The sequence below is a fragment of the Thamnophis elegans genome, chromosome 5 (assembly GCF_009769535.1).
Source record: "Thamnophis elegans isolate rThaEle1 chromosome 5, rThaEle1.pri, whole genome shotgun sequence".
Taxonomy (NCBI): domain Eukaryota; kingdom Metazoa; phylum Chordata; class Lepidosauria; order Squamata; family Colubridae; genus Thamnophis; species Thamnophis elegans.
This window is the reverse complement of record NC_045545.1, coordinates 21,576,390-21,600,779: the sequence shown is the minus strand read 5'-3', so window position 1 is coordinate 21,600,779 and position 24,390 is coordinate 21,576,390. Positions and strand designations below refer to the sequence as shown.

General features: G+C 42.7%; 1 protein-coding gene across 1 annotated transcript in view; it reads left to right on the top strand.

Annotated features, from left to right (window-relative positions):
- MSH4 (mutS homolog 4) overlaps positions 1-24,390 on the top strand; it is a 75,870-nt gene that overhangs the window by 18,687 nt on the left and 32,793 nt on the right. The window contains exons 5-6 of the mRNA XM_032217800.1: positions 1,027-1,142; positions 8,985-9,158. Coding sequence (XP_032073691.1) covers positions 1,027-1,142; positions 8,985-9,158 — 290 coding nt within the window. The remainder of the gene's footprint in view (positions 1-1,026; positions 1,143-8,984; positions 9,159-24,390) is intronic.

Here is a 24,390-nt window from a genome sequence, read left to right as displayed (position 1 = left end):
CTTCAAAAATTTCATATTCTTTCCAATCTGCATAATGCATATCTGTTAAAGTTAAAGTTAAGTCTTTATATGACTATCAATTCAACTTTTCCCCTCATTAATAATCCCACACATTCTATTCCAGGTATTTCTCAACTTACAACTATAACTGTAAATTGTAGCAGTTGTTATGCAGGTCACCACAGGACCCCGTCCAATTTTGCAACCTTTTTTTCCCAGTGTCTATTAAGTGAATCACTGTGTACTTTAATCAAACACTGTGATTGTTAGGTGAATGCAGCAATCAATAAGGAATCCATTGTCCACAGTGAGTGGTGTTTTTTTGCTGGAAACCAGAAATAAACACCAGTTTCTGGCAAAAAAAATCATGGTTGTGACTGCAGGATGCTGCAAATGGACGTAAATGTTGCCAAATCCCAAAATATTGATGCATTAGTGCAGGGTGGGGGATGAAGTGACCATCAGAACTTTGAAACCTGGTGGTAAGTAGCCCTGGGAAATTCTATTGTAACTTCAAACAGTCACTAAGCAACTGGTCGCACGTCGAAGACTGTTTGTACAGATCTGTATAAATATAAAAAATCTCAGATTTGGAAATCATGGGTCAATAGTCCTGCAAAGAACTAGCAAACTAGCATCAGAGATATCATGACTTTCTTGCGAATTGTAAGCAAGAGTAGCACTGAAACAGAAAGCAAAATGGGGAATTGTTCTCGTCTTTTCCTATGCCCAGACAAGATAATCTTGTGCTTTGCCTCAACATAATCGTGTTTGTACAATAATACTTTTTCTTTTAAAAAATGTAATTGCATATGCATGCTAGAACTGTCACCTATGAGCTTTACAAATATAGACAATCACTATAAATCAGCAAAGGTAATATATACATCTGAATCAATCTGATAGCAAATTCCTATTTTGCCTTTTATCAGTATTTGAACCTAAATAACTTAGTTTTTATTACTTTTAAATATTGGTAATACATTACAACTGTTTTTTGTAATGATGCCTTTGTTTCCTTTTTAGAATGTGACTTTTACCACAGTCCAGAGAAAATATTTTAATGAAACCAAAGGTTTGGAATACATTGGACAATTATGTACACCAGAATTCAGCACTGTTTTAATGGAAGTTCAGTCCAAGTATGTATGTTCTAAAAATAATTCATTCACTTTAGTTTATTGTATTGTTGATCATTTTTCAGTTAGTAACCTGAGAATAATACCTATAACTCTTCTTTTCTTCTATTTGACTCAGTAAGTATTTTTAAATATAACCTCACAGGTATTGACTTTGACCCAAGTTGTGTTTTATACTGAAATGGATCCACAGGACATGAATAAAAGTTCTAGTAGTTGCCTTTTTGTGGGCCTCTTGGGACCATGAAAAAACATGGGATGTGACATGCAAGAATATAGTGAACATGCTGGATAATCAACAAATGAAAGCTTCTATATTTCCTAGTTAATTTGGATTCAGCCCTTACTTTGTAATTATTTTCCTAGCAGATGATTCATTTACAAATTATTCTCCTTTTGCTGTCACCATCACTGTGTCTTAGTTCGCATGATAATATCATTGTCAGGTGTATGAAATCAAGAACCATGGTTGTTCAGAGGAATGCAAGTTTATTCCATGCCAATCCTAAATAAGAATCTGAAGTACTAGCAGTTAAGGAAAATTGGGGGTAGGTAAGAGTCAGTGGAGTTGAAGAGGGGCTGGTCATGGATCTCTTGTGCATGCAAAGGGATTCCAAACGGATGATGTACTTGACCTCTAACTTGGGTCTAGCCTGGTCATTTCCTACATCAATTCTGCAAAAGAATTATTATTTGCTAAATAAACTCTTAATCTGAGTAACTGGGTAGGGTTTATAAGTATCAGTTTCAATGTTAAATTAAGTTCAGTAGGACTAAATTTGATTTTAAAACCTGAGCTATAATGAACTTCCAAGTAAATATGTTTAGGATCTTTGGTTAGATAGTTCTTAAATAATTGTAACAACATAAAAAATAACTATTTCCATGTAGTTTTCCCTAATGTTTGCATTCATGATAAAAACCCAGAAAATGAACTTTCAGTCTTCTACCTCAGTTTCTTAAGTACTAGGAATTGTGGTCTCACCCTGAGGTTTAACATCTCTGTCTAGAATTTTTTCCCCAGTAGAAGCAATATTATTTCTCTCAACTGAAAAACTATGTAATATAAAGCAGGGATTGTAAAATTATGGGTCAATCTAGAGGGAGATCACAAAGCCATAATTAGTCTACAAGGGAAGTGATGGGCTGCATGGGTTACAGAGCCAATAGAATGGAAGAAAATATGTATCAGAGCTGGATCCAAGATAAGAAGGACTTAGGAGCAGGGTCAGGGCATCTGTGGGCAGAAGGTATCAGGAAAGGAACACCTTGTGGCTGGTCTTGCAGACGAGAGATCTGGAATTACAGAACACCTCACTAGGTTATGGCTTCCACTTTTCCTTTGAGACCAAATTTGGATCTGTTGTCCTCTTCTACCTAAATCCTTAATGTTTGCTGATATATAATAAATAAATGCCAAACCATATTTTTCTAGCTGAACTGAGTAATGTATATGCTTGTTTTGATCTGAATGTAGCAGTTGATTAGGAACATCCTGGATGGAAACTAAATGGAAAATTACCTATATTAATTGTGTATCACTGCTCTTGCCTAGCCTTTTTTAAATAATAGCCTGAATGCTTTTAATAGCATTGTGTTTTGATATTGTTATTTTATAATTTTATTTTATGCCACCTGTAATAATATGAAATGGGTGATCATATAACTATGATTTATAAATAAGATTAATTTTCCAACAAGATAGATATTATATATCTATCATCTATCTTATACACTATGCATAAGTCATCTTTATTTTTCCAATTTTATGTCTTCTTTTGAGTAAGTTTTTATTCTCCTTGAGTGTTCAGCTCATTAGAAAGATTCTGGACTATATCCACTTTCTGCCTTAAATGTATTTATTTCACTTTTATCTCCCCTTTAAGACATTTAGAGTGTGACTTAGGATTCCTGACCATACATTGCACCAAATAAGAGTGAATTGCTATGCTAACTCAGTGAAAATCATGTTTGGAGATGGATTTGAATTGACCTTTTCACATTTAAGTGCAACATTCTAGAAAAATATGCAGTTCATTGAAGACTTTAATGTATGCATAAATTTTCTAAATTGGAAAAACTCCAATTGGATACTATCCAAATTGTTTCTACCTGTCGTTACTGAAAGCCTGATACTATTTATTTTATTTATTATGATGTCTGTGATGACAGATGCTTTTTGAAAATTATCCTATTGTCCACAAGGAAATTGTAAGATTACTGTAGAATGGAAAAACATTACAACTTTGCTTACTAAATGGAAATTATTTATTAAATAGTTTGTCATATTTGTTTTTGAAGATAGCAATAGCACTTATATACTGCTTCACGGTGCTTTACAGCCCCCTCTAAGGATTACAGAGTTAGCATTTTGTCCCCAACAATTCTCATTCCATACTTATGGAAGGATGGAAGGCTGAGTCAACCTTGAGCCGTTCAGAATCAAATTCCACGAGTGAGCAGTAAGTTAGCCTGCAGTATTGCATTTTCCTGGGTGCTGCTCTGGAGAGTCCAAGCATGGGTTAAATACAGCCAATCTGCCCAGGACTGAATTGAAACTTTAAGCCACGCCTCTGGTGCCAGCTATTCTTCAGATTTTTTCAATTCAGCTAAGCCCAGCGGACGCGCTTCCAGTTTCTCTTCATTCCTAATTGACTGCTTGGACTCTCTAATTGTCTATTTACTTCAAAAAGATTCTATTCTACTTCCTGATTATTGGAGCAGGCTTGGTGAGTCTCCCTTAAATTTAATTCCCTGATTCTCACCAATTTCAGCCTCTCCGGTATCCTGGGTTCGCTCGGGCACCGTGAGGCTGCAAGCAGCTGTTGGGGAAAGCACATGAGTCAGAGTGCCGATGGCAGCGTGATTGCAGTGATCCTGCTGCGATTATATCCCCACTGAGCCCTCCGTTGCTACTGACCATGCTTTTGAGAGAGCCGGCTGTTGGCCCGGAGCCTCAGAGCTCTCCGGTGTATGCGGCCAGCCATTTTAGGTGGGTCCCATGTGGCGGCAGCCATTTTGAGAGCATCGCACATGGTGGTGGCCATTTTGAGAGGGTCGCACATGGCAGTGGCCATTTTAAGAGCGTCAAACATGACGGTGGCCATTTTGAGAGCTTCAAACATGGTGGTGGCCATTTTGAGAGGGTCGCACATGGCAGCAAACATTTTGAGAGGGTAAAAGTTCTGGCCGCCATTTTGTTCACTTACTTTTGCCACGAAAAGCAGCTACAGCAGCCTGATTGCCTGTCTCTTGTAGGTCACCGCTAGAAGCCTTCCTGTCCGGACGTCCGGCAGGTTTGCCTACTCATAACTCCTCCATCACACTGAGGGCGGCAGCACATGGTCACGCCCCACATTAATTGACCTGCGTGAGTGCTGGGAGCTTGGAGCTCGCACCATTCTCCTTCAGAATCAAAGGACTGCTGAGCTTTGCTTGCTCTTGCCTTCAGTGCCTCTGCACCAGAGCACTAAGGCTGTTTGTCTGAGGTGGTGAGTGGGGGAAAGTTCCCTTTCAGGCCTTACATTCCCACATTTAATCATGGCAGACTGGGCCCCTGAGGAGCAGCAGGTTGGTCCTTCCACAGCAGGGCTGATACCAGACAGGCTGGCAAAGCAGCCGGGGAGGCCATCAGAGCAAGCAAGCCTTACTCTAGGCAGTGGACTAAGCAGAGTTTTGGCCTAGACAGAGATGTCATCAGACGCCAGAAGGCCTTAGAGAAACAATTTTCTAGGGCTCAACTACAGGCCCAGACAGCCGGGCCTGCTTCCCCTGGGGATCACTCACCCGGGGTTTAACCTAGTTAGGATCTTCCAATGTTAGAGAGTTAGGATGAAGGCCAGGAATTCTCCTCTGCTGATTCCATTGCAATGGCAGGCTCCCCTGGGCCTTCTATGGCCGATCGAGCAGATCTATTTGCATGTCAGTCTGATCTGGAGGAGGAGCCGGTCACAGTGGGGACCCTTGCACCCCAACAACCGGTCATTCAGCCCCCACCCATAGCTTGCCCACTGGAAGATAGTGGACCCAATCTTTCCGTAGAAATGCAGGATGTCATTGCCAGAGCCATTTCCCAAGGGATAGAGGCCAGTATGTTGCAACGGGCCAAGCGCCTGCGCAAATCACGCCCACTCCCGACACCGGGACCTTCACAAGAAGTGACTCAGGCCCAGCCCCCTCAGTCATCACATTCTTCCTTGGCCAGTGAGGATTCTGACTGGGAGAAGGACCTTGGTCCAGGGGTAGAACCAGAATTCTCAGGGGATGAGGCTGCTGTTCCTGACAAGCCGGCCTTTTCTGGCTTGTTCAAGTATACTAATTTCAAAACTATTCTGAACAAAGCCAAAACCTCAAACCGCTTGGGTACTAGCATCCCAGCTCTGACTGCTCCTGCTCTGGAGGACCTCAGCGAGGGACTCTTTGAGGAGCCAGAACCTATTCAAGAAATTGTGCCAGTTCCAAAGTCATTTCTTAATGTGGTGCAAAAACAATGGGCGCAGCCAGGCACCCTTGCCACCCCTAGTAGTAATGACAAGAAATTGTACACGGTTGACCCAAATCTAGATGACACTGAAATTGCCTCCCATGGATGTGCCTGTGGCAGAGCTCACTTTCAAGTCAGTGCTCCCCCCTGAACTATTGGAAGGGCTCGAGGCGGAGGACAAAAGGACCGAGAACGCCTGCCACAAAACTCATCAGGCGGCAGCTTGGGCCATTAAAACTTCTGTTTTTGCGTCTTTCCTCTCCAGGGGGTGCTACTCTGGCTGAGACAGCTCCTAGCCAAGCTTCCGGCGGGGGATACCAAATTGAAAACTGGATGTCAACAAAATTATCGCAGCAACAGAGTACACTGCTGACGCTACCCTGAACGCTGCCAAATTTGCTTCCAGATCCCTGGCTTCTAATGTCACTACCAGGCCCCTCTTATGTCTCAGACATTGGAACGCGGATATGCGATCCAAGTGGAAGGTTGCCTTGGCTCCCTTTAAGGGCGGCAAGCTTTTTGGGGAGGCCCTAGACCCCGTCCTGGTTGAAAACAAGGAAAAAAAGAAGGTTATGCCTTCAGTCAACAAAAATCTGACCGGAAGTGTTCACAGACCTATAGGAGGCAGCCCTTTCGGAACTCGGAGCAATCTATCTCCAGTTCCTTCCAACATCCATACTCTCAGGGCACGGATAGGTCTCAGGACTGTCAGCCCTTTCGTGACAGGAACCGTCAACGGTCCTTCTCCAAATGTCCCTATCGCGGAGGGTCCAATTCCTGACCCTTCAGACGCTATAAGTGACCACCAGCGGACAGCTCCCATAGGAGGGCGTCTACAGCTGTTCCACGCCCAATGGGAGCGGATCATATCAGACCAGTAGGTCCTTCAGATGATACACATAGGTCTAACATTAGAACTCATTTCTCCACCTCCCCGACACTTTATTCGGTGTCCAACCCCCTCCTGTCCGGTCAAGAAGGCTCTCATGGAACAGGAGATCCTTCACCTCAGAGACATAGATGCCATAGAACCAGTTCCACCAGGTTTGGAAGGGACAGGGTTTTATTCAATACTCTCCCTTGTCCCAAAGGGGGATGGAGGGGGATCCTCGACCTTAAAAAGTTAAATCATCGCATAGCATACTGGAGGTTCAAGATGCAATCCCTTCAGTCATTTCTGGGTGGCATCAGGCCAGGAGATCTCTTAACATCCATAGATCTCAAGGAGGCCTACCTCCACATCCCCATTCGCAAAGCTCACCACAGGTTCCTGAGATTCTTTTATGCAGGCTGCCACTACCAGTACAGGGCTCTGCCATTTGGCCTGTTCTCGGCACCTCGAACCTTTACGAAGATCCTAGCTGCGGTGGCAGCTTTCCTGAGATCTCACCCAGTGCGCCTGTATTGCTACCTGGGTGACGTCCTCATCCAATCATTGTCACAGCAACAAGCGGTACAAGACCTGGAGCACACTCTGCAAACCCTCCAACATCACGGGTTCTCCATCAACAGAGAAAAGAGTCACCTGCATCCGACCACCACACTGCAACACCTGGGCGCCATCATCGACATCACCAGTTGCCAGGTCTCCTTGTCTCCAGAGCGCTTGGCAAGCATCAGAAGCCAGGTGTTGCAGGTACTACACTCGTCACAGGTATCGGTGCTGCAGCTGTCACAACTCCTCGGCAAGATGATTTTGTGCCTGTCAATAGTTCCTTGGGCACGCCTTCATTCGCAACACCTACAATGGCTCCTGCCCTACCAGAGGACCAACATGAGCAACTCTCAACAGCTGGTTTGAGTCTCTCTGAAGGTAAGTCAGTCTCTCCAATGGTGGTTGTCCCCCGCGCTGGCGAAGGGCACCCTCTTCAAAGAGCCAGACCGTCTCACCATCACAACGGATGCCAGTCTATTCGGCTGGGCCACTCATCTCCACAACCAGATTGCGCAGGGCAGATGGTCACCACCCAAAGCGTCCCACAGCATCAACTGATTAGAACTGAGAGCAGTGTGGCTCACACTTGTTCACTTTCAAGACCACATCAAGGGGTGTCATGCTTGGACTCTCCAGAGCAGCACCCAGGAAAATGACCATTGACTTACCTGAAGGGTCCTTTTCTGGGTGCTGTGAAGGAGAGTCCAACCCTATCCTGGGGTCTGCTCCGCCAGTTGTCATATGGTTCTGCGGAACTATGGATACTGTTTTGACTTCCTTGACTTTGTTCCTGAACTTCTCAGCGTGCATTGTCCGTGCCTTCATTGAAGAAAATCTGAAGAATAGTTGGCACCAGAGGCGTGGCTTAAAGTTTCAATTCAGTCCTGGGCAGATTGGCTGTATTTAACCCATGCTTGGACTCTCCTTCGTAGCACCCAGAAAAGGACCCTTCAGGTAAGCCAATGGTCATGCTAACCACTGCACCACCATGATCCTGATTAGATCAAGATTCCAGTCAGAATTTCTGAAAAGTCCTCTGTTTAATTAAGTAGTAACCTTAGAGCAGGAATGTCAAACTCTGTTTCATTGAGGACTGCATCAGAGTTGTGTTTGACCTCAGGGAGCCAGGGAGGGTGTGGCCAGGGTAGGCATGGCCAGCTCGATCTCACTTGTGTCGGGGCACCTGTGGTGACCTAAGCACTCTGCCAGCGAAAACAAGCTTCTGAGCTCCGTTTTCAGCTGCGACAACCTCCTGCAACCCTCTGCCAGCTAAAACAGAGCTCGCATGCCAGCTCCGTTTTCACTGGCAGAAGCACTGAGGGCCAATCCTTCGCTGGGCAGCCCTGTAGGCCAGGTCAAAGCACCCTGCAGGCTGCATCCAGCCCCTGGGCTTTGAGTTTGATACCACTGCCTTAGGGGAAACCCAGTCTGGGTGGAAATGTTAAACAACCATAAAGATTTATGTGCAGCTTCCTTTCCTTCAGATTTTGTCTTTCAAAATGGAGTGCATTTTTATTTTTCAAAAGTCAATGGTAATAAATTTTGTAATAAATCTACAAAAAGCTTTCATTTCATGTGAGAGCTAGTGTTATGTAGTTATTAATGTGGACCAGCACTGAAGAGATTGCCGTTCAGGTTCATTCTCAGTGGTGGAAGCTCAGTGAATGACTTTGGACCAATCAGTCTTTCAGATCAACCGATCTTGCAGGGTTGTAGTTGTAAAGAAAACGTCGTAGAAAGAGTATAATTATTTTAAAGGTTCTGAAGAAAAGCCAAAATACACACCTAGTAAATAGATAAAACAAATTATCCACGTGATATTTTTGTGTTATACCCAGCAAAATTGGTGGCCCTAAATCTTAAAAGCTATGATAATATAATGTGTTATTTAAATTGTATTTTTGTTCATTTGATTGTCATTTCTTAGGTATTACTGTCTTGCAGCTGTTGCTGCCTTGCTGAAATACGTTGAATTCATTCAAAATTCAGTTTATGCACCTAAGTCACTTAAGATTCGTTTCCATGGAAGTGAGCAAACAGCAATGATTGATTCAACATCAACCCTAAATCTTGAATTAATTACTAACAATAGAGATCCTAGGTAAAATATTTTTGCTTCAAATTCTAAACTGTAGAGAATATATGACAATTATGTTTACAATTATGATATACGGTAGTGTTGGATACAAGTCTGGGTTTTAAAGTTAGTGAACATACGTTTTCCATCATTAAGATATTTAAAGTAAGATGATAGAACATAAAAAAGGTTTCCCTATCCAGTCACGTCCGACTCTAGGGCACAGTATTCATCTCCATTTCTTGTCCAAGGGAACCAGCATTGTCTGAAGACAATTTCCATGGTCATGTGGCCAGCATGACTATACACCAAAGGCACATGTAATGCTGTTATTTTCCCACCTATTAATCTACTTGCATTTGTATGTTTTTGAGTTGCTAGGTAGGCAGGAGCTGGGGCACATAATGGGAGCTCACCCAGTTGCATGGAGCTCGGGTCCAAAACTTAAGGATTCATTTATTAGAGCAATCTTGTAGCGTGTATCTGTGTATAAGGTCTCCAACTATTTTTCTCAGTTCCGAGGATCAAGGGATCTTCAGAAGAGTCAGAAATTATGCTTAAAGAATCAGTTAAGGTAGATAACAGGGTATTCATGGATTGTGTGATTCACACGCACAGATGAGTAGAAGGCTAACTCATCAGGAGTTGGATAGGCAATTCAATAGTAGTAAAACGTTGGTTTGTCATTGCGCATTCCTAGAGTTGAGGGAAAGTGACTGACGCAAGATCATCTGCTGATTTTGTGACTTAGGTAGGACTAGAACCCAGGTTCAGACTAAACTGGAACTGGTTTGTTCATTGCACCTTTCTAAAAGAGAATGACTGGTACAAAATCATACAGCAGGCTTTGTGCCTAAAGCAACACTAGAAGTCATGTTCTCTTGGTATCCTGCTTCCCATACCTAAAAAAAATCCAATATGGCAAATGAAAAACATACAAGAGAAAAACAAGAGCCTTAAAACACAGTCCCACTGGGGTGGGCGAGAGAACATGACTGTTCCACATACAGCCTAGCTGCTGCATTTTATACCAGCTGCACCCTCTAAATCATCTCCAATAGCAGCCCCAAGTACTGTAAATCTTACTGCCGTAATCTAACTGCATGATGATCAGGACATCCTAATTTTCAGCCAGTGCACTAATTTGCCAACTGAGTTATTGCTGAAATCAAACTGTTTCAGAGGCCATTCACTTAGCTCAGTAACTACATCTGCAATCTTTCTGGGTTTTCTTTCTGGAATCTACCTGGCTCCCATGTAGTTAGAACCTCCCACATTTATCCAATACTCTGTTCATGGATCAAAGTATGGCTCTCTGGTCTTGGCAAAATACTGCTTTTTGTCAATGCAGTTTTGTTTCTACTGATACTTAAATGCCTACCCAACCTCCAATGAGATAGCCTTCTATTCATCTGTTTGTGAGAATCACAGACAATCATAAAAAAAAAACAGGTTGTCTATCTGTAACTGATTCTTTAACTATCATTTGTGAATTTGTGAATGTCTACATATTTTCCTGCTTTGGAGGTCACAGATGACATACTTCAATTTAAGGCTACCCTCTAGATCAGGGTTGTCAAACTGGTGGCCCTTAGACCCAATGCATTATGCATAGGCAACGCCTACACCAGCTCCACAAAGGGAAAAAATACTGTGATACATCACATAACAGCAACATGATGCTGTGAGTTTGACACTCATGCTCTTAATCTTCAGAACTGAGGAAAACAGTAGGAGCTCTGCTTATACATACATATTTCCTACAAGAAGCTCATGATAAAATCCCAGGTTCTAGAATGCTGTATATCTGCTACTACACCAAGGAAGAATGCATTTGTTTGGATTCATAAATGACCACCTGGGTCACATTTATATAAGCAACCAATTGTTTAGGGTTTTTTTTAAATACAATTTCTATTAAAGGTTTTAAAAGCAATTAGTTCTTATTATTGCCTTTAAAACCAATTGTTTAGTTTTAGTGATACATATAAAAGAAGGGAATTTGGTATACTATAATTGGATAACAATTTTCCCCACACTATCCCTGCATTTGAGTTCCCAGCCCTACTCGGATTGTTGCGGCTGTTGAGGAGTTTTTTTAAAATCTGTTTTCTGTACTTGTTTTGTCTTCTTCGGTTTTTTTGTATTGCCCCCCTTCCCTACTAGTTTGTTAGCCGCCCTGAGTCCCCCTGGGAATAGGGTGGCATACAAGTTTAATAAACTATAACTAACTATAACCATTTGGTTGATTTTATTCCACACATTTCATTAAATAGCCTGCATTGGATATCAGCTGCAGAGTTTATCAAGATTTTAGGAACTGTCATCTTACTCATAAAACCTTAATCAGGTCTGAACCATCAGGATCAACCATTTGTGATTAGAACTAGACTTCCTAGGAGCTAACTATAATCAACAATTGACCAGAGACAGTTTTATTCTAGTATCACTGCTATTCGTTTTTTTCAAGAAGGTGGTTGGATGGTCCTTGGTTTTCTTTTCCTCTCCTTAGTCAGTCTATAATAGCTATCTAAATTTAAACATTTAAGTAGCTATTTAAACTGTTTAGCTGCTTTAATTATTCAACTGAGTACAATTCAGGACACCCCAGCTTTTAGTGAATGGGGAAGGAATTGTTTATTCAGCTCAATAAATTGTTTATTGAGTTGGGGTTTCTGCATCTTCAGCCTCCCCATTACCTGAAAATGAGAAGAAACTATCTCAGTTGAGCCCATTGAAAGCTTCTAAATAATCAAGGGTAGAGACTTTATTACCAACAAATGGTTTCCTTCCTCTCACATTAAGCAACAATTCAAGAAGCAACAATAACTTGGTACCAATAAAGGATAATAGCTCAAGTTGAAATGAGAGGTCCTTGGTGCTCTCTGAGCTTGATTGTTTTCTTGTAGACATTTCATTACCCAAACTAGGTAATCACTACCAGAAGCACTGATATTACCTATTTTGGGTAATGAAACATCTCCAAGAAAACAGCCAGCCTTAGAGAGCACCAAGGACTTTTCACAGTAACTTGGGTCAGAAGAATTGGAAGGTTGTATATCTCTCCTACCCTTACAATACTGTACTCCTGTAACACAACTTGGCTTTTCTACACCACCATCTGAATACACATGGCAATGTCTATATTTAAACCAGCCAAAGTAACATTGTTAATATAGTGGCAAACTAGTTCCTCTTTTAAACAATGTAATGCAATGTAATACAATGCAATTGCTTTGTTCTTTCAGGAATTATCCGCCATTAAGATGAGATACAATCTTCTGTAAATGGCTTTGGAAAAATAGTTGACAGGGTTATTTCTGCTAGTGATGGAATGATCTCTGTGTTGTTAAATATTAAAAGTTCAGGCTTCCAGATATAAACTATTGTCAAGAGAAATCTTGCTTCTTTATAGTCTGAAACCTTTGGGCAGCTTTGAGTTTTGTGTTTGGAACAAGTATTGTGATATGTTGAAAGCACGAATACTGTACTGTAGAGAGGGATGGAGTTTAAGAAAAGCAACTAGCTACAATATACTTAGTTGCAATATTGTCATCTGTCTTAGGGTGATTTTGATAGTAGAAAAAAACCTTTTGAGTGTTCTATTATTGTTCTTAATTTAGGGTCAGGATAACTCTATCTTTGGTTATCTCACTTCTTAAGGGATTGAAAATCTTGCCTATGAATACAGGTAGTCTTTGACTTAAGACCACAATTGAGCCCAAAATTTATGTTGCTAAGCAAGATAGTTGTTAAGTGAATGTTGCCCCATTTTATGACTTCCCTTGCCATTGTTATTAAATTATTAGCACAATTGTTAAGTAAATCATGACTCCAGGACATTACAACCAACATAAATATGAGTCAGTTGTCAAACGTCTGAATTTTGATCAGATGATTATGGTGATACTGCAATGGTCATAAGTGTGAAAAATGGTCATAAGTCACTTTTTTCAATTTAATTTCAAATGGTCACTAAATGAACTGTTGTAAGTCAAGGATTACCTGTACTGTTAGTAGTCTGCCCTTTAGGAAGATAATACTCTGCTTTCTGGATGGAAACTATGTTTCTCTCTGAATTTATTACAGTCACCTAAGAACTAAGTGGGAGCTGCCAGTTTCTCATCATCTTAGAAATTTCAATGGTGTAAATGAATGTTGACCCACACATATCACACACTACATTCTGTCAGCAATTGGCCATGTTACCTTTTTATACATCTGTATTACATTCTCTTTTTTTTTTAAGTAGGATGTGTGCATAAATCAATCTGGTTAATATTTTATTTACTAAAACACCAAATGTTTATGTATAGTTACTGCCTCGCTTAACAGGTGGTTATGAGGAGTTATAACCCTATAGAAATAAATGATGGAAGAGATGGTAGAACACAGGAAAGTAAAGAATAAAGAAGCTTGCTGAGTCATGCAAACTGAAAATAGACACCCTATCACTCATTGCCAATCTATTCAAAGATGGACAGCAAAGAGATTGGTAGGAGAAAATTGGAGACACCAGGAAGTAAAGTGGCTAGACCTTCCTTCACAGAATCTTTCTTTTGATAATCCTTAGAATGGAACAACATCTCTGCTGAACAAATTGTCCTTCTAATTGATTCTTTTGGCAATATATAGCCGAGACCTTAATGCCCTTAATTTCTAATTTTAAAGTTGTCGAGACTTTTAAGTAATTACAGTTTTCACACAGTAGATGTTTGGACAGACTAGGTGTCAGTGGGTTTTTTTGCATCTGATTCTTTGTCGCTAGTTAGCTAAGGAGATCAGGGATTTGAGGTTTAGGTTGTATTAGTTATCTGTAAGAACTTATAAAGGGACGTAGGAGGAGAAGGAGGAGGGAGTTGAAACTTTGCAAGAAGAGAAGTGGTTTCAGCTCTCGAAATCTACAGTGACAGGAAGCAAAGATTCAAGCTTTGGTTATGCTTTGAATCATGGTTTTGTGCTTTTTAACATAGCCAAATTCCAAATTTCCAAATTTAATGAATTTGTATGCCACCCAATCCCGAAGGACTCCAGGCGGCTTACATAAAAACAACTCTAAAAAGAATACAAAAAAATTAAAATAGGGAGGAAAAGCAGGTTAAAAAACACATCATGCACTCACTCTTAGTGGGGCTGGACCTCATTCATGAGGTCAACAGCCCCAGGCCTGCCGGAATAGCCAGGTCTTAGTAGACTTAGTAGACTTTTGGAAGGCCGAGAGAGTGCGGAGGGTCCGGATCTCTGGGGGTAGATCGTTCCATAGGGCCGGGGCGGCTACAGAGAAGGCCCTCCCCCGAAGAGCCGCCAGACAACATTGTCTAGTCAATGGCACCTGGAGAAGGCCCATCCTGTGTAATCTTATCGGACGCTGGGAGGTATGTGGCAGAAGACGGTCTCGTAGATATCCGGGTCCTAAGTCATGTAGGGCTTTAAAGGTGATAACCAGCACCTTGAAGCGCGTTCGGAGACTGATAGGGAGCCAGTGCAGCTCGCAGAGGATAGGTGTAAGATGGGTGTATCGGTACACCCAGTATCGCTCACGCGGCTGCATTCTGGACCAGTTGTAGTCTCCAAACACTTTTCAGGGGCAGCCCCATGTAGAGCGCGTTACAGTAGTCAAGTCTTGAGGTGACGAGGGCGTGAGTGACCATTTGAAGTGCCTCCCGGTCCAGGTAGGGCCACAACTGGTGCACCAGGTGAACCTGGGCAAAAGCTCCCCTGGTCACAGCTGACAAATGGTGTTCTAGTGTCAGCTGCAGGTCCAGGAGGACACCCAAGTTGCGGGCCCTCTCTGATGGGTGTAAAGTTTCACCCCCCAGGCTTAAAGATGGAGTATCTGGACTATCCTTGAGGGGCAACATTCATAGCCACTCGGTCTTGTCGGGGTTAGTGCAAGCTTGTTCACTCCCATCCAGGCCCTGACAGCTTCTAGGCACTGGCATATCACTTCCACCACTACACTGAGTTGGCACGGGGCGCATATTGATGGTATTTAATCCCGTGCCGGCGAATGATCTCACCCAGCGGCTTCATGTAGATATTAAATAGGAGGGGGGACAAGACCGAGCCTTGCGGCACCCCATATTTAAGGGGCCTAGGGGTCAACCTCTGTCCTCCAACCAACACCGACTGCGACCTGCCAGAGAGGTAAGAGGAGAACCACCGTAAAAAGGTGCCACCTCTTCCAGCCGTCGCAGAAGGATACCATGGTCGATGGTATCGAAGGCCACTGAGAGGTCAAGGAGCACAAGGATAGAGGAATGTCCTCTATTCCTGGCCCGCCAGAGATCATCGGTCAGCGCAACCAAAGCGGTTTCGGTGCAGTAACCAGGCCTGAAACCAGACTGAAAGGGATCTAGATAATAGCATTTCTTACAAAAGCATATTTCTTGACCTATCAAGAGATTGGTAGAGAAAGTTGCTTACATTCATCACAGAACTATCCCTTGACATGTTTTTTTTAATGAGAAAATTCTTAGCTGTTTTTCAGCTTTAACTTTTCTTGTTTTTATGATAGTGATGTAAGACCCTGATAACTGACTTGAATTATACGTTTTGCCTTACAAACAGATTCTGCTATAAGCATTGCATCCAATAAAGAGCTCTTGAGAAGCAGATGTAAAGAGTGTACATTAAATAAGATAGTACAAATGATTAAATCTTGATGAGTAATTTTAATGGGAACTGCTTACTCTCAGTCTTTTCCTGGGACAGTAGGGATCCATCTTTATACGGTTAGGTAATAAAGGTTATTCTAAAAGGCCATCAAATTTGGCCCCTTACTCTAAATGCACCCAAAGTTATCATTATGTAGTGCTCACCAGGGTGCCGCTACTAAGGTTTTTTTTCTCCAGAGTTGGTGGAGATAGCAGTCAGAATGAGTTAACTCCATCCAGCATCCAATGGGAGAGTCTACAACTGTGAAGTAACAACTCCTGTGTAGTTCCTCCCAGCTTTAGACTCAGTCTATTGAGGACTGGACGTGCAGTTAGCTATCTCCTCCAACTTTGAGAAAATAGATGGGTAAAATTAGGTTTTTTGGCCTCTATGCCCTTCTTTAACATCTTAAGTGCAGAGGAAGCACTTTAAATTAATCGGGGCTTCTCCCCGCGCCGCAGGATCGCAAGCTGCTTATAGTCACTGTAGCTGCATGGTGAGTGAAGCCACGAGTCTGCTCCAGTCCTGCTATCTTCAGCTATTTTTCCAGCTTCCCCTGGACAAGCTCAAGAATGGAAACCCTGCAGTCTCTGTCTTATGCCGTGCCTCCACAGGCTCCACCACAACCATCCCGGCTCCATCGAAGGCCCTGCACTGGTTTGAGGCAACCCATCACATCGTCTGGGCATCGGCATTGCTAGTGGCCATTTTAACTTGGCCGGAAACAGCAGCGGCCACCATTTTTTTCATATGCTCAATGACGGGGCCCCTTCTAACAGTGTTGCTTTGGGGGCTACTGTTTTTCTTGGCTTGCTGCTTGGATAATTATGGCATCGATGGGAGGCGATTTATCTCTCCATTCCCCACAGGCCTCTCCATCGCTACCAGTCCTTTGACTGGTCCCTCAAGGCTCAGACCATCCAGGAAGAGGATGCTGATGGAGGCAAATTGCAGGGACCCCTGGCCAAGACCTCCAAAGCTGCAACGAAGTCCGAAAGCCGGTGTCAGAGTGTAGCAGCAGATTGAGGTTTGCAATCTACTTATGAAAGACCAGGACTCGAGACCACGAAGGTGCGAGAGAAACAGGTTTATTGATGCATCGAGTTCAGCGTGCTAACACACCAAAATCTGAACTGCCTGGGCTCTGCCCAGGATGCTACTTTTATGCTCTGTTCCACATTGTGCATTCTCAAGGCATTTCCATACACGAGACAAACATGACATTTCGAAAAGGAGAAGTTTATTTTGGAATGTTACAAACAGAGAAGTACATAGGAAAAGTACAAAAAGAGAAGTTCTTATAATGTCTTAAGCTATCAGCTGTTTCACCTCTCTTCTATCTTACACCCACGCCTGGCTTCCTGTGCCCCTCCTTTATAGCGTCTTGCTACACTGTTCCAGCACTATTTTTAATACTTAGGAGGAAGTTGGAGAGAAATTTCATTCAAGCTAAAGATCAAGCTAATATGAAGTCATCGTTTTTAGCCTATTAGGACCACCTAACCTGGCCAGCCACTGGTGGGATTACCTGTGCACCTCCTCCTGCATCAAGAGGGCCCTAGAAAAGGAATTTCAAAAGGCCTAGAAATCCTCAACCAGGCAGGAAGCATCTGGAGGTAGAGGAAGTCCACACCCTTTACAAGCTATCCCTGTGGCCTCTGGCAGCCCTTATCCTGCTGAGTTCTCCCTGGATTCTGAGGATTCCCTTTCATCCCCAACTTCCCCTCTTCAGCCAGGGGATGGGACAGGGGTTTTTGATTTCCTCCATAGTGGGGAGGTGAATAGTGAATCTTTGGAGGGCAGGGGCCCTTCCTCTGAGATTGTCCAGGATTCTTCCCTGGGATTTCAGGCGTTCCATCCACCTCAAACTATAAATTCAGACATAGCTGCTATCATATCTGCAGCTATTAAAAACGGCATAGCTGCTAGTCTGCAGCATAGAGATGCACCAAAGTCTGATTCCAGATCTAAGGATTTGGGTGCCAAATCAGCATGTAAGAAATGATCCTCTACAGGGCCTGCCTCTTCTGACTAGTCAATCTCAGTTTCTCAGCCTTCCATCTTTGGGGACGAGGAAGAGCAGGGTTCCAGAAACTCAGATCTGTCAGAGGATGAAGTTCTGGCTCCTGATTAGTCCGCCTTTGTGGACCTCTTTAAGCCGGCTCTTTTTCATTCACTATTGTTCAAGGCTAAGAAGATAGCAGGGTTCAAGTCTCCCCCTGCTCCTAAGGTGACAGTTATGGAAACAGGGCATTCAGAGGATCCCCTCTTTCTGAAACGCACTGTGGAGAAGGAAGTGGTTCTTTCTCCTAGAATTTGTATGGACGTTTTTCAGAGGCAATGGTCTTCTCCTGGCTCGGGCCCTCTGCCTAATGCCCAGGATATGTGGCTTTATAATGTGGGCACTGCACTGGTTAAGGGATTGGAGGTCCCTACCATAGATCTGCCGGTGATAGTGCTTTCATCTCCCAGTGCAGCTAGCGCTCCAGAGGATTCACTTAGACCGGAAGACAAGCACTTTGAACAGACGCTTGTCAAAGGACACCAGGCTTCGGCCTGGGCAATACGGGCCTCCACCTCTGCGTCCTTCTTTAGTAGGTCGGCCTACTATTGCAAAATAGGATCCCTAATAGTGACTCTAGGTCTCACCAAGACATAAATAAGCTGGAAGCCGCAATAGAATTTTCGGCAGTCCGTTTTGTTTCTAAAGCCATTGCCTCTTCCATCACTCCTGACACTTGCTATGGCTTAAGCAATGGTAAGTGGATGCCAGAGCCAAATGGCGGCTAGTTTCTTCTCCCTTTTCTGGGGCTCCCTTAGAACACCTTTTAGTGGAATCTAAGGATAAATGCAAGATGCTTCAATCAACCCTTCACAAACCTGATAGCTGGACCTCCTCTTCTGTCTATAGACATTGCCCTTTTGAGAGTCAGATGGAAGTTTTTCTAACCCCCGTCCACAATGTCAGTCACAACCTCAACAGGGATCAAACCAGCAGCAGGATGGATCGAATAGGTTTCCCTCCTAGAAAATCATATAAAGTGGGTTTTTCAACCATCCTTACAGACATCAGAAGTGACTGTCTGGAGGGTCTGCCAATAGGGGGGCACCTGGCAGCGTTTCCAGATCGATGGAGGACATAATGGCCTGGGTCCTAAGAACCATCAGGTGGGGTGTCTCCCTGGAATTCCTCTCCACTCCCCTGAGGTATTTTGTTTCATGCCCTTTGTCACGGGACAAGAAAAAAAAACAATTAGTGGAACAGGTGATTCATTATTATTGCAAATCAGGGCCATTCAGACTGTTCCAAAAGACCAAGAAAGGCAGGGGCTTTACTCCCATCTGTTCATGGTACCAAAAGCCTCGGGAGGTTGGAGACCGATTCTCGACCTCAAATTGTTAAATCGCTTCATCATTTATCGGAGGTTCAAGATGCACTCCCTGCAATCCATCCTGGAGGGCATCTGAAAGGATGACCTCCTATTATCGGTGGATCTCACAGAGGCATACCTCCACATTCCCATACTTCACAAACACAGGCAATTCCTCTGATTCGAGTATGCAGAGAAACATTTCCAATACCTTTGGCTTATCATCAGCCCCTCAGATATTTATAAAGGTCCTAGCAGTAGCTAGCAGCAGCCCATCTCGGCTCCAGGTCTGTCCAGATTCAAGTTTATCCTGCTACAGTCCAACTCTGTTAGACAGGCTCACAGGAACATCCACACTACCATTTGGGTCCTTCAGGAGCTGGGGTTTTCCATCAATCTCGCCAAGAGCTCTCTGACCCCGGCTACACGTATTCTTCATCTGGGGGTCCTAATCAATACAATGCAGGGCAGGATCTTCCTCTCCCCAGATCGATGGACCAGTCTTCAGGATCTATTCGGCAAGATCTGTGACCATCAACGAGTTCAACTTCTCCAGCTGTCACATCTGTTGGGGAAGATGGTTTCCTGTTTCTCCATTGTTTTCTGGGCATGTCTCCACAGCTGGTGCCTGCAATGGTTTCTTCTGCCATATCTGAAAGCCAACTCAGCTGCTCGCTACAACAGGTTTGGACTCCCCCACACGTGACAAAGTCCTTGGGGTGGTGGCTGTCACTTGCTCTGAATCAGGGGGCACTGTTCTGGTAGCCTGATATGCCTCAGAATGGATGCCAGCCTGGTGGGATGGGGGACCCACCTCCAAGCAGGAATGACGCAAGGCCAATGGTCACGGTCCAATCGTGCACACAGTATCAATTGGCTGGAGCTTTGGGCAATTTACCTAGCCTTGCTACAATTTCAGGACACTGCACAATTCCCACATCTTCGTCTTCACGGACAGCACAATGGCAAAAGCACACAGAATTCGCCAATGGGGGGAAGAGGTCCGAGCCTCTCAGGAGGGAGGCGTGGCTTTTGGGTCTGTGGGCAGAAGCTCGCCTCCTTTCCCTCCGAGCAGACTACATCTCTGGGATCGACAATACATAGGCAGACTGGCTCAGTTTCACTCAGATCGACCGTGGGGAATGGAACATCTCATGTTGCCTCTTCTGTGACGTCAGCGAGAGGTAGGGGATGCCAGTCCTCGACCTCTTCACCTCACAACACAACGCTCTGCTTCCAAGGTATTTCATGAGGTATATATCCCCGGGGTCAGAGGGAATGGACACCATTCGCTGCCCATGGGCCCCCGGCCTCCTATACGCTTTTCCTCCTCTATCTCTAGTGCAGAGGGTAATCAGAAAAATGCTAGAGGAAGAGGCAAAACATCTCCTATTGGCACCTCATTGGCCTCGTCATCCCTGGTTTGGGGACCTAATGACACTATTGTTACAGCCCCATGGCGCATCCCACTAGCCAGACTGTCCCTCTCACAAGGATCAATTGAACATCCAGACTAACAATAGTTGTGCATGCGCAGAGCGTCCATGATAACGTCTAGGCGGATGGTCAAAACCTCCCACTGCTGCTGTTACCAATTTGCCAAATCCGTAGTGAACTGGGAGAATACCATCTCTGTTGCTGCCCCATCTAACATTTTAAATGTTAATTAGCTATACCCAGGAGGTGCTATTGGGCAAATCCAGGGAACAAAACTTTTATCAAATGTTTGGTTTGACTATGAGTGCGTTCAAGCTAGGGCCAGTTTTTAGAAAATATAGAATTACCAGTTCAAATCATTCATGAGATTTGGAGCGGGGGGAGTATAAAGCTCTGTTTAGAAGGGAAGAAAATAGAAATGAGAAATTGGCAGATATTCTTCTAGATTTTTGATGAAAAGAATACTGATTTATGATTTCTTGCAACCTCATATCCCTTTTTCCACAAAACCTCCATTAAGTCTCACCACCTGATTACTCCTGAGAGGTGGGCCAAACTTTTTCACATTCTGTTCAGCAATGTGCCAAAGACCATGCCATTTTGGGGTCTTTTTCCTAATGGCATAGCAAATTGATCCCTCATGTTTTTGCTGGAGCCTTCTAAAATTATTTTACAACCCTAAGATGGCAAAGTAGTTAGAAATAATCTGATACAGACAGAATTTCTAAAGGCAAAATTGGATTGGTCAGCTTTAGTCCTGGCATCCTGTTCACAAATTTGGATTTTTCCTTTGTGATTCCCACAGTTTGATATAAGTCATAATCCAAGCATACAAAAAATTGGGTTATGAAAGAACCCAACTAAGTTCTAACAGATTGGATAATATAGGAGAAGAGAATGATTCAGTTTCAGGAAAGGGAAATTGCTTACTCTTCATATTATAGAAAAATATATTACTCTCTGAGATTTTTTTTTATGTTGCCTTTATTGACTTGGGCTTTGTTGGGCTTTGACCAGATCCCTTCAAGTTTGGGAGAATTTAACTGCTGTGGCCCTTCAGAGAAGCCTTGATGTTGACACAGTGTGTGATTGTATTAAATAAAAAATACTTTCTACTCAGGGGTCTCCATTTTCTTCATGCAATTTGCTCAAAGTGCTTATCTTGTTCTCACTATAGGCACAAATGTTAAATTTGTGCATTAATTTGTTGCATTAAGGTCAATATATTGCTGACATAAATTCTTGTGAACACATTCCTTATTTTGCTTGACAGAGCATACATGTTTTGTGTAGTTTAGTAAGATCACTATGAATAAATATTTAACATTTTGTCTTATGTGTTCTAATCACAGCATTAATTTGACAGATTGAGTAAATTATTTCCCTTTCACCAAGAAACAACATTTTTTTTCTAAAGAAGCTTTTTGATCTGTTTAGTCAGACATTAACAGACAAAATACCACTTGGATCATTAATGCATATTTTTATGCATTAATTTATTCACTCAATTTGGCTGCCACCAGTCTCAAACCTGCTTTAATGTATTGCATAATTATCATCTGAAATTTCAATCTTCCTGTATGCAAAGTTTTGGACCAGCTCCTTATAAGCTATTTGCATAAGCTTTCCCTGCCCCACAAATAGGCTGCTGTTGTACTGGATGTGCTGTGATATAAAACACAATTTGCTGCAGGCTCAATACTTTATTTCTTTAAAGCACAAACTACTTTCTCTCCTAAGCTGACCTATCTAAGAACTAGAAGGGAAAATGTTGGTAGATATTTCAACTTTAACTAGCTTTTCTTAGCTAGAAGTGAAATAAAAATACAAAATACATATTTTCCAATTATAAATGCACAGCCTAGAAAATAGACATTTAACACAATTAGATCTACTTTAGAATAAACTTGTAAAATTTTACTCTTTGTTAGTTTCAGCAATGCAGATCTTCTGTTTAATCATAATGAAGTCCTATCTATTAATGTTTCTTTCCAGTGGGGGGATTCAAAAATTTTTATAACCAGTTCTGTGGGCATGGCTTGGTGGGCGTGGCATGGCTTGGTAGGCGTGGCTTGGTGGACATGGCAGGGGAAGGATACTGTAAAATCTCCATTTCCTCCTGATTAGCTGGGACTCAGGATTCAGAGAATAGATGGGGGCGGGGCCAGTCCAGAGGTGGGTTGCTGCTGGTTTGGCCCGGTTCAGCCTAACCGGTAGTGGCAGCGGCGGGAGACTTCGCCCACCCACCTGGACGCTTAGCAATAGCAATAGCAGTTAGACTTATATACCGCTTCATAGGGCTTTCAGCCCTCTCTAAGCGGTTTACAGAGTCAGCATATTGCCCCCAACAACAATCTGGGCCCTCATTTTACCCACCTCGGAAGGATGGAAGGCTGAGTCAACCCTGAGCCGGTGAGATTTGAACAGCCGAACTGCAGAACTGCAGTCAGCTGAAGTAGCCTGCAGTGCTGCATTTAACCACTGCGCCACCTCGGGTCTCAGAAGCGTTGTGTGCAAACCGGTAGTAAACTGGTTCGCAACCCACCACTGGGCCAGTCAAAGGTAGTTTTTACCAGCTCTCCGAACTACTCAAAATTTCAGCTACCGGTTCTCCAGAACTGGTCAGAACCTGCTGAATACCATCTCTGTTTCTTTCCCATATTATTAATTCTGGAATTTTCTAAATTGGTTTACGTTGGGTACTATTTCTCCATGAAACTGATAGAATATTTTTTTTCCTCCAGTACTAATCTTGTTAACTGTTCTGGTTGGAGTTGAGTAGATGTAAAATGCAGCCTAGATTTTAAAAGAATACAGGTAGTCCTTGTTTTAGCACAGTTCATTTAGTGACTGTTCAAAGTTACAATGGCACTGAAAAATGAGATCTATGACTGTTTTTCACACTTACGACCGTTGCAGCATATTCATGGTAACGCGATCAAAGTTCAGTCGCTTGGCAACTGACTCGTATTTATGGCAATTGCAGTGTCCCAGAGTCATGTGATCCCCTTTTGCGACCTTCTGACAAGCAAAGCCAAAGGGGAAGCCAGATTTATTTACCAACTGAATTACTTACTTAACAACTGCAGTGATACACTCCACATATGTAGCAAGAAATGTTTAAAAATGGGACAAAATTCATCAAACAAATGTCTCAGTTAGCAACATAAATTTTGGGCTCAGTTGTGGTAATAAGTCAATGGTTACCTCTATTTAGCATAGGCAAAGTAGTTCAAGTACAAATGTAAGGTTACAGTGTTATTTGCTGGTTGGAAGCCTGAATCAAATGAGCTACAGTATGATCAAGGGCCATAGGATCTGATACAACAATTCTGCCATTGTTCATATTTCAACATTTGCATCTAGATATTGAATGTGTAGCATAGTCTTCATTTAAGGGGGGGCTTCTTAGCCAGAGATATAACATCAGATCAAAAAGCAAAGAGACATAAATGAAATTAAACTAACATTAAATCTATCTCTAGTCATCAGGAAGAAATTAACAAAACATTATTAAATTTTACACCATTAAGGAAAAAGAAAATATTTTAAAAAATAGTTGATTGGATAGTTGATAATACTTTCCAAATTCACCATAACTAATGAATACATAATGGATGAGCATTCGAGAGAAAGATCTAATGTTAAAGCAATTTAGGTGATATGATATTGTTTATAACCAATAAAACAGAACATACAGTATCACTGAGTTTATGCAACTTTGATAGGGGTGGATCCACCCTGTATTCTCCGCTATTGGAAAGGCTGTGATTTGTGCACATATAGTGTTG